This window comes from Nycticebus coucang, chromosome 5 (genome assembly GCF_027406575.1).
Source record: "Nycticebus coucang isolate mNycCou1 chromosome 5, mNycCou1.pri, whole genome shotgun sequence".
NCBI classification, from domain to species: domain Eukaryota; kingdom Metazoa; phylum Chordata; class Mammalia; order Primates; family Lorisidae; genus Nycticebus; species Nycticebus coucang.
In genome coordinates, this window is record NC_069784.1 from 25013247 (window position 1) to 25031508 (window position 18262).

Sequence of the window (18262 nt, forward strand, 5' to 3'; positions counted from 1 at the left end):
GCCCTTTTCAACGTAGACAGGCATTTCCCTAAGGACAACTGATTCAGCATAAATAATATTTGAAAAATGTACATGAGAGAATAGCTTATTTGTGCCCTAACTCCTTCAGGGAACAAAGGAAATTCAAACCGCATATGGTATGACTTAAGTCCAGCAACTGGCTATCCTGGGACACTCTCCAGTTAAAGGCGGATAGGTTCTGTAGGTCTGTTAACTAAGTTGAATTTGTATGTAAGTTGGAACGGGTACATTTACCTATTACCTGTAATAGACTCCCTTTGTAAGTGCAAGTTGTATGTCAGGTGGATGTTTGTAATGCTCGTAATTGCAAGTTGTACACAATTCGGGGACTGCCTGTCTCTACTGAATATAAAGGTAACCTGCAAAGATAAACTGCATGCTGGGTGCCCTGCATCAAGTTATATGTAACTTCTTTAGGCCAGAGCTTTGGAAAAGTTAATGTGCAAATGAATCACCTGGGGGATCTTGTTCAAATGCAGATTATGATTCCAAAGGTCTCTGCAGAAACCCAAGATTCTGCATTCCTCATGATGACGCTCCTGAAGTGATGGCAATGTGACTGGTCCAAGGACCACATTTTGAGAAGGCTTTTTAAACTTTAATTTTCTCAGTAAAAGGAAGCTAAAGACTGAATAGGATTTTGTGAGAATTAAATGAGTTTGTTAATAAGATGAAGAGCTTAATTAATATACTGGCAGGTATATATCCAATCTTGCTACTTTATTGTTTAAGGTAAAGGGATTTGTCAAAGATAAATGGCTAGCCTACAAGACTCAAGAAAATTGTGAATCCTGGAATTTTATACTTGAAGTCATTTTATGATTCTGAGTTAGTCACGTAAATTAATGACAATTTAGTAAATAAATGGGATATAATTTTAGTTTATTTTTAAAATTTTAAATTATTATGGGTACATAATAGTTGTAGATACAAATTTAAGCACACAGAAACATTTTAAGGAAGGTTTCTGGTACAGATGGAATGAACTCAGTCATTCTCAGACTCCCATTGAATTCACCTAAAAACCCTAGAAAGAATGCACAGATGAGCTTCTGAGGACTCTGGAAGCAAATGGTAGCAGGTAGGCTGTGGAAATAGCCATACAGTCCAAAGTATGACCAATCCAGTAATATGTTTTCTCAGGGACACCTCCAACTGTGTTTGGCAGCTGTGCTGGGCTCCTACTCAAAGACATCCAGGTTCCCAGAAGTGCTAACTGGTTGTGGACAGACAGCGAGGGCTCCTGGCCCAAGGAACAAAAGTGGGTGGTGGGAAAGAATGGGGGAAACTCCCTAGTTTCTTTTGTATGTTTGTTTTCTCTCCTGCCTCAGCCCCAATCAAGTACAGGTCCCTAAGGCACAGTCCGTGGCAGCTGATGAGACACCTGAAACTCTGAAGGGAATCCTCCTATATGACCAGATGAATTGTGGTCTAAAGAGAGAGGGATCTGAAATTCCTGTTGCTTTTTTCTCTTTATCCTCACCGCCCTGGAGGAAAACACAGTAGGCAGACCCCAGCTTTCTGGACAGTAGGCTGGGAAGAGAATCACTTAGAAGACAGAAAGTAAGTCTAACAAATGCCTGCTGAAGTTGTAAAAAAAGCAATGTCAAATACAGGTTTACAAACAGGATCCAAATCACAAAAATAATATTGAAAATGTCTAGGATATTATCCAAAATTACTTGTTACTCGAAGAAACAGGAAAATCTCAACAACTCACAATAGAAAACAGACACCAACATTGAAATGCTTTAGACATTGGGATGATCAGATAAAAACTTTAAACACAGCTATTATAATGGTTTCAAGAAGTTAAAACAATCTTGAAACATAGAAAAACAGAAATCTCATTAAAAAATGGAGGTTTATAAAAAAGAAACAAAATGAAATCGTCCTACTGAAAAACAAAATGTCCAAAACAAAAAATTTACTGGATGGACCATGTAGGAGAATGGAGATAATAAAGAGTCGGTAAACTTGAAGATAGATCAACAGAATGATTAAAAAAACAACAACAACAGAGAAAAAAGACCGTGGGGAAAAAAACAGAGGATCTCCAAACCTGTGGGAGAAAAACAAAAGGTCTAGCATTTGAGTCACTAAGTCTTGAGGAAGAGAAGAGAGTGGTATCTCCACCCCCCACCAAAATCTAGAGTAATAATAGCTAAAAACTTTCCAAATTTCGCAAGAATCAAACTTGAAGAATCAAGTTCAATGAATCCAAAAGAGGCAAAACATCAAAAACCATACCCAGATACATTAATTAAACTGATGAAAACCAACAATAATCTTGAAAGCAGTCAAAAATAACACACCCACATAGGGGAACAATGATTCAAATGCTAGTGGATTTCTCAAAAGAAACTATGGAGGCCAGAAGGCAGTGGAATAACATTTTTAAAACAGAGAAAGAAAGAATTAAATTTGGAATTTAATTGATACAGAATTTTTACAGAATTCTATATCAAATGAAAACGTCCTTTGGAAATAAAGATAAAACAAGGACATTCTCAGATGAAGGACAACCCAAAGAACTCACTGCCAGAAGACCGTCTATAAAATAAATGGTAAAGGAAGTTCTGCAGACAAAAGGGAAATACTACCAGAGTGAAGCTGGAAGCACAGAATGAAAGAACAATTAAAAGAAATGGTAAATATCTGTGTAAAGACACTAGTGTTTTCCTCTTAACTTCTTTATAATATGAGCAAAATTAATAAGATGATCTGTGACATTTTCAATGTATTCAGACATAATATACATATATCAATTACTATGCAGAGTAGGTAAGGGGACTTACACAGAGGTTATGTTTCATATTCTCTTTGAAGTAGTAAAATACTAGTTGTAAGTAGACTGAAAAATTGAGAGTGAGTGCGTGTATATGTATACATTTCAATCCCTAGTGCAATCAATTAAAAAAAACATGCGAATAAGTTACACATCCAGGCTTAAAAACAGAATTTACAACAAACTCAAGCAAATCAGCAAGAAAAAACAAACAGCTCTATTAAAAAGTGGGCAAAAGACATGAAGAGAAGCTTCTCAAAAGACAAACGGTCAAGAAACATGAAAAAATGATCAATGTCACTAATTATCAGGGAAATGCAAATTAAAACCATGAGATACCACCTTACCCCAATTAATCTGGTATTCACCTGAAAGTCCAAAAACAAGAGATGCTGGCATATATGGAGAGAAAAAGAAATGCTTATACACTGTTGGTGGGACTGAGAATTAGCACAACCTCTGTGGAAAACAGCAGAACTAAAAGTAGGCCTACCATTCAATCTGGCAATCCTACAATTGGGTATTTACCCAAAGGGGGAAAAAAAACTTTCCCTCAAAAAGATACCTGTGCTCAAATGTTTACTGCAGCACAATTCACAATTGCAAAAATGTAGAATTAGCTAAATGCCCGTTGATTCATGAGTGGATTAATAAAATAGGGCATATGTATACCATGGAGTACTACTCAGCCACAGAAAAAGATTAAACAATATCTTTTGCAACAATTAGGATGGAAGTGGAAACCACTCTCCTAAGTGAAGTGTCTCAAGAATGGAGAAACAAAAATCACACGTACTCACTATTAAATTGGAACTAACCAGTAAGCACACATGTGCACAGAGGGAAATCAACCACGAAGAGGGGAGAAAAGGAGAGAGGCAAAACTTAACCTAACAGGTACTATGAACACTATCTGGGTGATAGGCACACCTTTTAGCTGGGATTCAAGCATTACAAAAGAGACTATGTAACCTAAAACATTTGTACTCCCTTAATATTTTGAAATTTTAAAAAATGGTTAAGATGGTATATTTTGTGTTTTTTATCATAATAAAAATAATTTTTTAAAAGGAAAAAACCCATAGAGACATTAAAAAATCCAACAAACAGATAAATAAAAATGTAAGACAATGAATTACATCAATTCATCCAAAAGACAGTAAAAGGGAAAAATATGAAAGGAAACAGAGTATAATCAACAAAGAAAGAAAATAGTAGACCTAAATCTGAACATATATGTACATTAAATATAAATGGTCTAATCTAGGGTTGTTCAACTTGTGGGCCCATCGGCTGCATGCTAATTTTGTGAGGATTTTTTTGGCTCATCTGACTCCACATGGGCCTTTTTTTTTTTAACTAATCATTTTTCATTAATGTTTGCACATTTAATGTGTAGCCCAAGACAACTCTTACTCTTCTGGTATGCAGCAGAGAAAAAAAAAAAGATTGGGCACCCCAAGTAAACACTCCACTTTAAAGATAAAGATAGAAACTGTCAAAGTAGATTTTTAAAAAATCAAGATGGAAGTACATACTATCTGTATACTATATAAAGAAGTCATTTTAAATGTAATGATAAAATTAAAAATAAAAGAATGGCAAAAGATATACTATGCTCAAAACAAAACAGAAATAACTATATCAATATTAAATAAAGTGAAATAAAAAGCAAGCAAATTTACTAAGATAAAGAGACATTTCTTAAGGAGAAAAGGATCAATTGGCCAAGATCATATAATAATAGTGGGTCTTTTTGTTTTGTTTTGTTTGTTTGTTTTTGAGATGGAGTCTCACTATGTCGCCCTTGGTAGAGTGCTGTGGCACCACAGCTCGCGGCAACCTCCAACTCTTGGGCTTAATCGATTCTCTTGCCTCAGCCTCCCAAGTAGCTGGGTCTACAGGCGCCCACTACAACACCCAGCTATTTTGTTGTTCTTGTTGTCATTGTTGTTTAGCAGGCCTGAGCCAGGTTTGAACTCGCCAGCCCTGGTGTATGTGGCCGGCATCCTAACCACTGAGCTACAGGTGCCGAGCCAACAAATTACATCTTAAACTAACAGGAACTAATTCACATTTACGAAACACCCCAGTTAACAACAGAATACACATTCTTTTCAAGTTCACACTAGAACATTCACCACTAAACCTTTCAAAGAAACTACTTTTGGTTTCTTTGATTTTTCTCTATTTTTCCTTTTTAATAGTATTGATTTCTGCTTTTTAATGTATTACTACTTGTTAATGATTCATATTCTGGGTTATAAAACAAACCGTAACAAATTTAAGAGAATTGAGATCAGATAAAATATTTCTTCCACCATAATGGAATTAAATTAGAAATCAATTAAACTAGAAATATCAGAAAGATGTCCAGAAAATCCTCAAATACTTAGAAATTAAACAAGAAACATCTACATTATCCACAGGTCAAAGAGGAAGTCACAAGGGAAATTAGAAAATACTTTAAACTGAACAAAAATGAAAATACAACATTTCAATATCTGTGGAATGCAGACAAGCAGTGCTTAGGGAAATTTTTTGGTGTGTTTTGTTTGCAGCCTGAGTCTTAAACACATTTTTTATTTTTGGCCAGGTGTGGTAGCTCATGTCTATAGTCCTAGCACTCTGAGAGGCGGAGGCTATAGGATTCCTGGAGCTGAGGAGTTCAAAACCAGCCTGAGCAAAGCGAGGAAATGGAAACTAAAAATGGAAACATTAGCTGGGTATTGTGGTGGGCGCCCATAGTCCTAGCTACTAGGGAGGGTGAGGCAGGAGGATCGGTTGAACCCCGGAGTTTTGAGGCTGCTGTGAAGCAGGTGGACGCCACAACAACAGAGTAAGACTCTGTCTCAAAAAAAAAAAAATTTCTTTTAAATTTTAAAGTATTGTATATGTTATTTAGAGAGGGAGTTTTTAATGAATTAAACATTTGTATTAGAAAAGCAGGTCTCAAAGAAAAGTATAAGTTTCTGCCTTGAAGAAACTTTAAAAAAAATGCAGAAATCAATAAAATTAAAAAAGGGAAAAAACCAATAAACTAAAACTGTTTAAAAAAAAGTCAATAAAATTTATAAACTTCTTACCAAACTGACCAAAGGGAAAGAAGATGCAAATGGCCACTATCAGTAATGAGGGAGAGAATATGGCTGCAGCCTTACAGAATACTGTAAAACGCCGATGCACAGAAATTCAACAACTTAGATAAAAAGGACTGCCTCTACAAAAGCCACAAACAAGTGAGATTCACCTAAGAAGAAATAATTAAGTTGCATAGAAATCAAAAGAAATTGAATACACAGTCAAAAATCTTACCAAAAAACCCCAACCCCAGATCCTTTCACCAGGGCAATGCTACCAAACATTTAACGAAGAAATGACAGAAATTTGACACAATCTTTTCCAGAAAACAGGATAGGATGGAATACTTCCTAACTCATTTTATAAGGTCAGAATTATCCTGATATTTTAAAAACCAGATAAAAACAATGTAAGAACAAAAGAAGATATACCAATCTTTCCCTAATAGAGAAATTTTTTAAACCCCCAAATATTAGTAAACTAAATCCTGCAATATAATCCTGAAATAATTCTTCACCATAAACAAGAAGGTCTTATCCTAGGAATGCAAGGCTAGATCAACACTCAGATATCAATGTAACCCACCACATAAACAGGCTGAATTAGACAAACTACATGATCACATCAAATGATGCAAAAAGCATATGACAGAATCCAAGATTTATTAACGATAAAATTCTCAGCAAACTAGATAAAGTGGAAATCCCTTAATAGGATAAAGGACATGTTCAAAGAACCTACACCTATCACCATACTTAATGGTGAAAGATGGAGTGCTTTCCCTCTCAGATGAAGAACAAGGCAAGGATGTCCTCTCTCTCGCTACGCCTGTTTCACAATGTACTGGAAGCCAAAGCTAGTGCAAAGAAATAATGGGAATACAGACTGGAAAGGAAGCCATAAAGCTGTCCCTAATTGCAGGTAACATGATTTTCTATGTAGAGAACCCCAAGGAATCGACAAAAAAACTCCTAAACAAGTGAGTTTAGCAAGGTTGCAAGATACAAATATCAACATATAAAAATTAACTGTGTATTTCTAAATATTGACAATAGGAATTTGAAATTAAATGAGATCCATACATATATACACACATAAGTTGAAAAATTTGTATGTTTTCAATACATAAATGTTTCAACGAAATGGTGATTTTTTTTTCAAAACCAAAGATCTTACTAACTGAAGAGACAAATGTTCACAGATTGGATGGCTTTATAGTTAAGTCAATTCTCCCCGATCTGATTTAAAATTGAATACAATTCCAACCAAAACGTTAGCAAGTTTTTTCGTATTTATAAACAAGATGCCAACATTTTTATGGGAAGTCAAAGGACATTAAATACTCAAACAATTCTGAAAAAGAATCCAGCTGGAACACCCATACTACTGCCTTGATTTTAAGACTAGTCCAATAAAGCAAGAGAAACACACCTTTTGAGGACGGGACACAATTATAAGAGGGACTTTACCTAACAAATGCAGTCAATGCAACTGGGTTCTTTGTACCCTCAACGAATCCCCAATAAACAAAAAAAAAAAAAAAAAAAGAAGTGGGATTATGGCAAAAGGACTGACAAGCACATGAATGCAACAAAATAGAGAATATAGAAATAGACACTCATAAATATGGTCAACTGACTTTTAACAAAGATGCAAAGGCAACTTCATGAAAATGGCACAGTGTTTTCAACAAATGGTATTGAAAAAAGTGGACAATTGTACTAACCATGTTTTTAATTTTCTCTGTTTTATAATATTTCGATATCTTAACACATTGCTGACCAGTCATGAGTTACCTGGTAACATGGATCATTTCTGTGTTAAATTGCCAGTCAATAATGTGTCAAGTTAAAGGTGCTGAGTGACTATATATTATAAGCAGCTGAGAGATGAGGCGGACAGAAAGAATAAAACAGGCTGAATTCAGGACAACTGGGAATTGAGACCGGGAGAAATGACTCAGAGGACAGCTGCTGTGTTAACAAGCATGCCAGCTAGAGAGACTGCTCCTCCTGTAACTAGCCAATTCTTTTTTTTTTATTTTTTTTATTTTTTTTTTTATTTTTGGCCGGGGCTGGGCTTGAACCCGCCACCTCCGGCATATGGGACCGGCGCCCTACCCGTTGAGCCACAGGCGCCGCCCATAACTAGCCAATTCTTAGAGACAGCCAGGGGCTCAGCTTGGATCACATCTTTTCTATAAAAACCAACAAGCCCCAAGTCTATAAGCTTCCTTATCAAACTTTTACATACCAAGCCAATTATTTCTTCTGCCCTAGATGATCCCAGAGCCAGGTACGAGGCAACCAGAGACCATCCCCATGACCCATGCTGGAATTAATTCTGCTGGAATTACTCAACTAGCCAATCCTAAACTTTCCCTTGCCTGCCTTGCCTTTCCCGAGGAAACCCAGTGAAAACTCTACTCAGCTCTCTTGCTTATGATTGCCAAACCTGGTATTTCCCTTGTGGTCCCGTGTGGATTGACACGCTCCCTTCTCTTGGGAAATGTAAATAATAAATTCTTCTTGCAATGGCATTGGACTCTCCATGTCATCTTCATAAATTAGAATCCCCTGGGTATAATTTTACATCCATATGCTAAAGATGAACATCAGTCTAAACCTTACAGCTCCCACAAAAATTAACTCTAAATGGATCATATATCTATATGTAGAACTATAAAACTTCTAGTAGAAAATACAGGAGAAACAGTTGTGATCGTGGGTTAGGTGAAACACTCTGAGATAAATAACATAAATAATAAAAGAAGAAACTGATAAGCTGGATGCCACCAAAATTAAAACTTTTTGCTCCCTGAAAGACACTGCTAAAAGAATAAAAAGAGAAGTTTCAGAATGAGAGAAAATATAAGGAAGCTCAACATTAAGAAAATGAACAAGCCAGTTTAAAAAAAAAATAGCCAAATTACAGACAGTAAATAGACTCTTGAAAGGAGGCACAATATCATAAGTCATTCTGGAAACATAAATCAAAACCACAATTAGATACCACTGCACACCTATTAGAACAGCTACAATTTAAAAAACACCAACAGACAAATATCAAGGACATAAACAACTGGAATTCTCAAACACTGCTGGTTAGAATTAAAAAAAATATTACAGCCACTGTGTGAAACAGTTTGGCAACTTCTTATAAAGATAACCATATACTTAGCAACCAAGGAGGAATCCCACTGCTGGGTCTTCACCCTAGAAAGACAAATATTCTTGTATTCTATTCATAATTATCCCAGACTGGAAACACAAATACCCAGCTGGTAAATGGACAAACACTGTGGTACAGTCATATAAGGGAATACTATTCAGCAATAAAAAATCAATTGTTGAACATACATAACACTGAAGAATCTCAAAGGCACTGTGTTGAGTAAAAGAAGCCAGTCTAAAAAGGTTATATACTGAATGATTTCATTTATGTGACACTCTGGAAAAGACCAAACTAATAAAGAACAGATCATTTCTTGCCAGGGGAGTAGAAAGTTTGACTCTGAAGGGCAGCATAGAGGAATTGTTATATTTTGAAGTGAGAGAATTGTTCTGAATCCTGATTGTAGTGCTGCTTACATAGACATAGTATTTATATGCATTAAAACTCATGGATTATACACCAAAAAGGGTTTTATATGTAATTTCTTTTTTATAAAAAAAAATCTTAAAGAGGTAAATGAAAACACTTGTAGGTAGGATGCTTTGTCTTCAAATAAATCAATGGGTTCAATTTTAACATTTAGTTTACTCAAATTTTGAAAATTAGATCTTGGAGCACGGATGGAAGTTTTAAGGGTCAAATCAATTTTGTCAATCAAGCCAAGGAGGATTGTGGTTTAGAGGCAATTTCCAACTTTCAGATTTCAATTTTAACAAACAAATCATCAATCCAGGGGATATGGGGGAAGACAGATCAAAAGTAACTCCAACTATTTATCACTGTGAAAAAACTAAAGTTAATTTTCAAATTCAACATGTTCCATTCACCTCAGGTTTAAATCCTGTAAGAATCATGACTTATCAGGCATTCCTTTCCCTTCTACAGATACACAGGCTTCTATATTCCTCTTGTCTTCAAAAGTTTACAGAAATTACTTACAGCTTTAAGGGTAAGATCACACTGGAAAACAAGTGTCCGGAGTTGTGCTAAAATTTCTCTTTTGGTATTTTCAAGATCATTTCGTCTTTCTTCAACATTTGTCACACAAGCTTTGTAAAATTCATTTGCTTCTTCCACCTTCAAGAATATCACAGAAAAAAAAAAACACTAATTACTAAAATTTATGTTATGAAACAAAAAATTATTATAGTAAAACTAAATAATCAAAAAGCTTTTATTCATGAATATTCCAAAATATTGTTTTCAATAGAATATTTATAACGATAACAATCTATTTTAGTCAGTAATTCAAGGGCACTTGATTTCAAGTACGATTTACAATTAGTATATTGTTGGTCTATAAAATAAATGTCTACTTCTATTTAAAACCAGAATTTTCTATTTATATTTACCATTTCCATAAAATCTTACAAAATTTATTAGATCGTATCTCATCAATAATACAGAACTTCAGGCTATCCTTGCTATTAAGTGATGGAATTAGTACACACACACATTGCCTAAAAGGTGAACTTTCTGAACTTTCAAGTAAAAATATTAAAACTACTACCTTCTCAAAGATATTCTTTTACAAACTCCAAACCCCGAAAGTTTCTTAGCTTAGAGGTTCTCAAACTGTAGATTCCTACCAGCCATACCAGCATAACCTGGGAACTTGTTAAAATTATAAACCATTGAGGCAGGAGGACTGTCTCAGGCCAGTACAAGACTAGATTAGGCAACAAAGGGAGATTCCCATGGTGGATTATGTCTTGAGAGGCTGAAGTGAATCATTTGAGCCTAGGAGTTCAAGGTCCCAGTGTGCTATAATTGTGCCACTGTACTCCAGCCTGGGTAACAGCGAGATCCTGTCTCCAAAAAAACAAAACAACCACAAAAAAACTCCCATTATCTTTTCTGGGCCTCATCCTTGAACTCTGAGGAAATAGATCCAACAATCTGTTTTGACAAGTCTTTCAGGTGATCCTGACAGATACTCAAGTGTGAGAACCAAACCCTTAGCAGATTATTACTAATTCGACTTGCAAATAACAAAGAGATCACTACTTTTTGGAGAGCCTCCTCCTCCAACCTTCTCTTTTTTTCTAGTTGCTTGTTGAGATTTTTTGCTAATCCACCACTCGAACACAGATGCTCCTCTTCTGCACGAAACATGGAAGATTTGGCTTTTTCATATTCATCTTGACGTTGCATACATAACAGTTTTGCCTTTTTAAGAGCAGTCTCCGTTTCAAGCTACGTGGAAAAGAATGTTAAACACAGAATATAAAAGAAATCTGACAATACAAATGTTTTTAGCATATTTGGCAAGATAGTTAAGACAAGATTTTAGAGAAATTACAAAGTATAAGATAGATCATTATCTACTGCAGATAATTTTAGATGTTCACAAATAGGTGTATTATTATAAAACTAACCATTTTGTTTTGTTCCTGTTTCCAAAGTTCTTTTATTTCCTTCCTTTGTTTTTCCATTTCATTTTTCCTCCCAAGTAGAGGCTGTCAAGGAAATTTTTAAACAAAACAAAAACAAAAAAGAAAAGGAAAGAGGTGTTTAGAGGTGTTTTCTAAAGATATACTGTCATTAAAAAAAAATGTGTATTATGCATATATATTAATCTTTACCTGAATAAATTTGTTGGCTTGCAGAGCTGCAATTGTTTGTTGTAAAAGGTGACTGCTCTCTACATCGTTAAGAAGAGCATTATTAAATAGAGACTTCAGTGGCATAAACTCCTAGAATTTAAAGTTGAAAAGTAAAATTTACAACAGAAATGGCAGGAGAGTTCCAGACCCACCACCACTCTTCTTCAAAAACCATAACTGTAGACTTTTTCCTCCCAGAAAAATAGCTAGTCCTAAACGTGATTATGTAAGAAAAACAATGAATTAAAATTAAGTATAAAAAATAGTAAAAGTAGTAGCTATCAAGACACTATCTATATAAAATTATAAATTCCTTATTTTTTCATAATGGGCATCATACACATTTTAAAAACTTGCCAATAAAAAGATTAGAATGCGTGGCGCCTGTAGCTCAAAGGGGTAGGGCGCTGGCCCCATATGCCAGAGGTGGCGGGTTCAAAGCCAGCCCCAGCCAAAAACTGCAAAAAAAAAAAAAAAGATTAGAATTCGAATATTTTCCCATATTAACTGATAACCTTCTGGTTTTCTAAGGCATGGCTGGAAGCTCATCTGAGTTGTCTTTCGTGATAGAACTCCAAAAGTCACAGAACCCTTACCTGTACTCCAATGTTGGTTCTAGTTGATTCTGCCAGCTTCACAATATTTCTAGTGGACTCCAACTCTGAAAGGTCAAAGAGGGTAAAATTAGTTTTTTCCTTCTTCATACTCCAAAATGATTTGTAATTCCTCAGTTAAAAAGCAATCACTAATACTAGTGTGCATCAAGATATAACACACCAATTTTTTTTTTTTTTAAAGAGATGGGGGTTTTCTATGTTGCCCAGGCTAGCCTTGAACTCCTGGGCTTGCTTCTCTGGAGGCTGGAACTACAGACATGTGTCACCATGCCCAGGATTTACTGCAGTGATTCTTTCTTAATCTTAAGTGCTCTTCAAATCAACTAGGAAACTTTTTCGAAATACACTTGCTTAGATCTCATCTCCCTGAAGGATGGGACCTACGCTTGTGTATTGTCCCTTTACAAGGCTGGTCAGGTTATTCTGATTAGCATCCTCTATTAAAAACAAAAAATACAGTAGAAAGAGCACAGCCTTTGGACGGATTCTATAGTCTCCCAGGTATGCTATATGACCTTAGGAAAATCCCTGGACTTACTTGTCTCAGCTATAAAATGGAGATGACAATCTGTTTCTTGCCTACTTCCAGGGTTTTTATAAAAATTAAATGAGATAATGAACATGAAAATATTCTGACAACTGTAAAACACTTGGGAAACACTAGCTAATGCTGTTTCTTCCATGCTTCCACTGCCTTCTGCTATTACCAGTGTTGCTTTTTTCTCCTTTCACCACATTGTCTTACTGCACTTCTTTTCACCCACTGGTCTGACAGTACTCTGAAGGCAAAGTCAGTCTTCTTTTTGTCTTTGTGTCCCTAGGTCCTGTGGTTGGCCCACAGTTAATGTTCAGTAAGTATATCTAGTAATAGTCTTTCTCTTGTCTCAATAGGAGAAAATGGATGATGATTTTATTCATTACAATGGAAAGCTAATTTGAAATCATTTTACTCATAGTCCGTAGGAAATGCATTACCAACAATTTAGTTATTACCCTCCAAAGTTACTCAGATGCTCCAAAGGGCAACTCACCCAAGTTAAGCTTTTTTTCAACCCATGAAACTATGTTCTTGGTATATTTTGACCAAGTTTTTGCATATGATAAAGCCAATTCTATGGAGTCGGTGTTCTTTAACAGCATGGTGTCTAGTTCTATAGGGGAAAGATTTCCTGAAAACAAAAATATCAAGGTAAATATATGCCAAATATGATCACATAATAACTCTAAACAAAGAAGCACTCCAATCCTAAGATGTCCTTCAACAAAAACGAGTTTAAAAAAAAATGACAAATTTAGAATTAAAGGGCAAATTTAAACTTAATATGGTTTCAAACTCTAATTTTTTTATCTTAATATGCGTTTCTATGGTTCATCAAGTTATAAGCTTTATACAATCCTTGATCAGTCTACATCATCACACTGCTGTCTCTAGCAGGAGTTTTATATATAAAACTTTATCCTCTCAGTTTGTGTTAAAAACAAATAATGCGAGGTTACTAAGCAAGAAAAGATTATACAATCCACACCCTTTATCGAAAAGTAAATACGAAAAGTTTGACAAAAGCTAAAGGTACCTTTTTCATGGGATGAGTCCACTGATTCCATAGACACATTTTCAAAAGACTGACAACACAGAAGAAGACAAATTTAAGATTAGAGAAGAAGACAACCAATCTTTTCTTCAGAAAATTTTCACCCCAATTGGTTACTCTGACGTAATTCTTGCTAAAGAATTTCAAGTATTTAAAACTCAAAGGCCCCATTTAAATGCCAGAACACTTTATAAGAATTGCATAGCTTTTTATAACAACAGTTCTCAAGGCTCAAAATGAACAATCTCATTGTTTACAAACAGCATTAACCCTAACAAATCCATTCAAAACTTTAAATTCTGCACATCTCTAAAATATAAGTCAAGAAGTTCAAGAAATAGAACATGTAAAATCTGCCTCTTTCAGCCATCTTTACCATTTCACTGTATGATAAGCAAGTCACTGAAAGTCTGTTAGACAACTTAGCACAGAACTCTCTGTGATGATGGAAATGTTTTATATCTGTATTGTCCAATACAGTAGCTACGAGCTGCACGGAGCAACTTGAACACTGAAGTTAGTGTGACCAGGAAGGGAATTTTTATTCTAGTAATGAAATGAATTGGTCTTCTTTTCTTGCTATATATAGTAATTTCTAAACTCAAAAACTAGTGAAGAGTAATGCTGAGATTAAGATCAGGAAATAATTTAAAATTTAAAAATATTAAAGCCTTTACTTTCACACAAACTTAGCCTACCTTACTTTCCCGAGAAACAGGCAGTCGCAATAATGAATCATTGCCTACATCTCCCATCAGAAAGTTTGTAAGGCTATCGGTGAAGTTAAAAAAAAAAAGAAAGAAATGAAAAAGACAAGTCATTACACTTTTTTTTGAGACAGAGCCTCAAGCTGTCGCCCTGGGTAGAGTGCCATGGCATCACAGCTCACAGCAACCTCCCTCCTGGGCTCAAGCGAGTCTCCTGTCTCCACCTCCCAAGTAGCTGGGACTACAGGCGCCTGCCACAATGCCCGGCTATTTTTTTTTTTTTTTTTAGTTGCAGCCATCATTGTTGTTTGGCGGGCCGGGGCTGGATTTGAACCCGCCAGCTCAGGTGTATGTGGCTGGTGCCTTAGCCACTTGAGCCACAGGCGCCGAGCCATCATTACACTTCTTTATCACAGGCTTTATATTCAACACATCATCTGAAATATATATTTTTTAAGTACCTTAGAAATAAAATCCTAGGAATCTATTCACATAAAACACAAACATAGTCAATTGCAAGTGGATACTGCTTCTGTAAATAGCTATAAAGACATGTTTAACTATAGTTATTGAGCAACACAGAACGTAGATCTTTTTAAAACTGTGATAACATTTTACACTGATAGTTTATTTTCCATTTATCTTACTAGATTATGCAACATATTCTAAGACTGTGATCCCCAAGCCCTGGGCTGTGGACCAGTGTAGTCTGGGCCTGTCAGGAACCAGCTTGTATCACCACCTGAGCTTCTGTCAATCAGCAGCAGCATTCAAGAGTCTCAGAAGTGTGTGAACCCTACTGTGAACTGTGTGTGTGAGGGACGTAGGCTGAGCACTGCTTAAGAGAAACTAATACCTGATGATCTGAGATGGAATGCTCGCGAAACCTTCCCCTGCCTCCATTTGTGGGCAAACTATGATCCATGAAACCCACTCCTTGGTGCCAAAAAGGCTGGTGACTGCTACTCTAAGACACCCAGGCCCCTCTACTTTAAACGGCAGTCATCTACTTACATATTCCCAAAGGTAAATGCCAAAGTTTCAACAGAAGAAAACACTTCTCGGAAGAGATCGTTCTTGTTCTCTTCATTAACTTCTGTGAAGTTCACAGCTATAGGGAAGGATTGGTTACAATAAGTGAAGGAGAAAATATTTTAAACTGAATTTATATAAAATCATTTTATCCTTTAAAAATTCACTGTTAACTTCAAGAAGCATTAAAAGATTTAGAAAACTGAAAAGCCTAATACACAAAATGGATCTGTTCAAGTTCTTTGTTACGAAAATCACACAAAAGAATCTGCTTATATTAAAGCAGCAGGCATTCCAAAATGACTACTCCATAATTTACACAACTTGACACAACTAAAGAGTGACTCACTATGAAATCAATCAATCTCAGAGTCAAAGTCCACATTATGCCAGAACTCTCCTATTAAAAGTATTCTGTGCTGTTTTCTCTTGCTTCCTATTTTCTGACTTTTTAAAAAACAGCTAAACACACTATAGATTGCAGAAGTATGAAGTACGTTTTTTACTATGAATTACCACCAATTGAAGTCACATATACATTTGACATAACACAAAACCTATACCAAAGCATACCGTTAAAAAAACCTACTTTACAAACTTTAAATTACCATTTATTTATAGCCTTATTCTTAGACTCTTGAGTTCTGAGGCCCACGGTAACTCACATGTAGCTTGCTGCTTTTTATTTACAATAGATATTCCAACATTTGGCATTTTGTTAAAGCAAATTATGAAATGTGACTGGAAAAGGTTTCTCATTTTAACTTTGTCTATTACTCTTGTTAAAAGCCCAACAGAGTATAAGGAGCGCATGCCACTCAGGCTGGGTACAAGGAACGACAGGGTCCCTGCAGCCCACCTTCCCTAGCACCCTGCCGATGAAGGGATCACACAATCTCCTTTACAACAGAATTGCTTTTCATCTTGGCTGCACATCAGCATTACCTGCAGTGTTTTAAAAACAAAGTCCGGGTCCTACCACCAAAGGTTGAGATTTCATAGGTCTGTGGTGAAGCACAGATATTTTTTAAAAGCTCTTCTGGTGATTCTAATATACAATCAGGCTGGAAAGTGAAAATTTCTAGGTAGGAATGAATTAACCCTCAAGCCTATAAACTCCATGAAATTACATCAAAACTGTACACATATAAGGCTTTGCAGATTTGGGGGGCAGGGGCAAAGTAGGCTAAGGTCCATATCTTTCATCAGATTTTTCTAAGTATCTCTGATATTAACAAAGAGAAAAACTAAAGAAACTTGCAAACAATTTTAAAAATATTCTTGGACTTCTGCTCTAACTTCTGCCTGAAACAACTAAAAGAAACCCATATAAAATATAAGAAATGCATCTCAAGACATTGGATGTCAGGCAACAAAGGACAGTAAATTAGTCCCTGACAGACAAGAAAGTAACCATAGTAAGCTCTATGACTGTCCTAGTTTACTACCAAATATCACACAAAGTACATTTCTGAGCAAAGAATATCATTATCAGAGATAAAAAAGATCATTTCATAATTACGAAGGAGTGAATTCGTTAAGGGGACGTAACAATTCTATACATTTATGCACCTTTAAGCTGAGCTCCCAAAGGCATGCAGCAAAAATTGATAGAACTGCAACAAGAAACAGGCAAATTCACAGTTATGCCTGGAGTTTCCAATAACCCTTCTTAATAACTGACAGAACATGCAGATGGAAAATAAGGATAGGGAAGATCTGAACTACCAGCCATCTCAACAAGACAAATATTTACAGAATGGTCTACCCAACGAGAGCAAAGCACATGTTCTTTTCAAATGCATACTTAATATTTACCAAGATTGACCATACTATGGGCCACAAAACAAGTCTCCATTAGTTTAAAAGGATTCAAACCAGGCAAAATACTGTCTGCACTATTTGGAAGTAAATCAGAAACAAATTAATAAGAGAAGGATCTTTGGAAAATCCCCAATATTTGGAAACTAAGTAACACACTTCTAAATAACCCACAAGTTAAAGAAGAAAAAGGGAAATTGGAAAGTATTTTTGAACAGAATAAAAATGAAGACAAAACAGACTTTGGAAAGGAGAGGCCAGGAAGTACAGGCTGAGGGAAGACTTAGGAAGGGGCACACAGTACCTTGATGAAGGTGCTGGTGATGTTTCACAGGAGATGAGCACGTCGCACTTGATCAGACTGCACTCTTTACATATGTGCAGTTTATGGAATATCACTTATACCTCAACGATTTTTTAAAAAAATTCATTGGAAAGTAGACTTTAAGTAGTAATTTACAATATAATACCATCAAAATGTGCAGCCTACTCATGTTTCCTAACTTGTTAAATTAAAAAAAAAAAATACCTCATACTACTATCCAAAATTCTGTAATGATTCTTTGTTTCTTATATACTTTTTTGTTTTCATGGCACTAAACATGACTGGGAGCTTAAAAAATAATCATACTAATTGTGAGTAGTGAAAAGACAATTATCTGAACCATGTTCCTTCCGTGGCTTCACCTGTACTGGAATTTACAGCCATCTAATGAAAATTCCCATCACTGCCTTTGCAGCCCTCTATTGCTACTATCTTTCCCCCTTCTTGCTGATGCTCAGTGTTTCAAAGAAAAGTCTTTTGTTCTGGTCCCAATAATAA

General features: G+C 35.7%; 1 protein-coding gene across 5 annotated transcripts in view; it reads right to left on the reverse strand.

The window, feature by feature from the left end:
- ARHGAP29 (Rho GTPase activating protein 29) overlaps positions 1-18262 on the reverse strand; it is a 75121-nt gene that overhangs the window by 19161 nt on the left and 37698 nt on the right. For all 5 annotated transcript variants that reach the window (XM_053591761.1, XM_053591759.1, XM_053591764.1 and 2 more), the window contains 9 exons: positions 15601-15697; positions 14578-14650; positions 13862-13910; positions 13319-13456; positions 12267-12331; positions 11650-11760; positions 11443-11523; positions 11072-11260; positions 10004-10141 (listed from right to left, as the gene is read on the reverse strand). In XM_053591761.1, coding sequence (XP_053447736.1) covers positions 10004-10141; positions 11072-11260; positions 11443-11523; positions 11650-11760; positions 12267-12331; positions 13319-13456; positions 13862-13910; positions 14578-14650; positions 15601-15697 — 941 coding nt within the window. The remainder of the gene's footprint in view (positions 1-10003; positions 10142-11071; positions 11261-11442; positions 11524-11649; positions 11761-12266; positions 12332-13318; positions 13457-13861; positions 13911-14577; positions 14651-15600; positions 15698-18262) is intronic.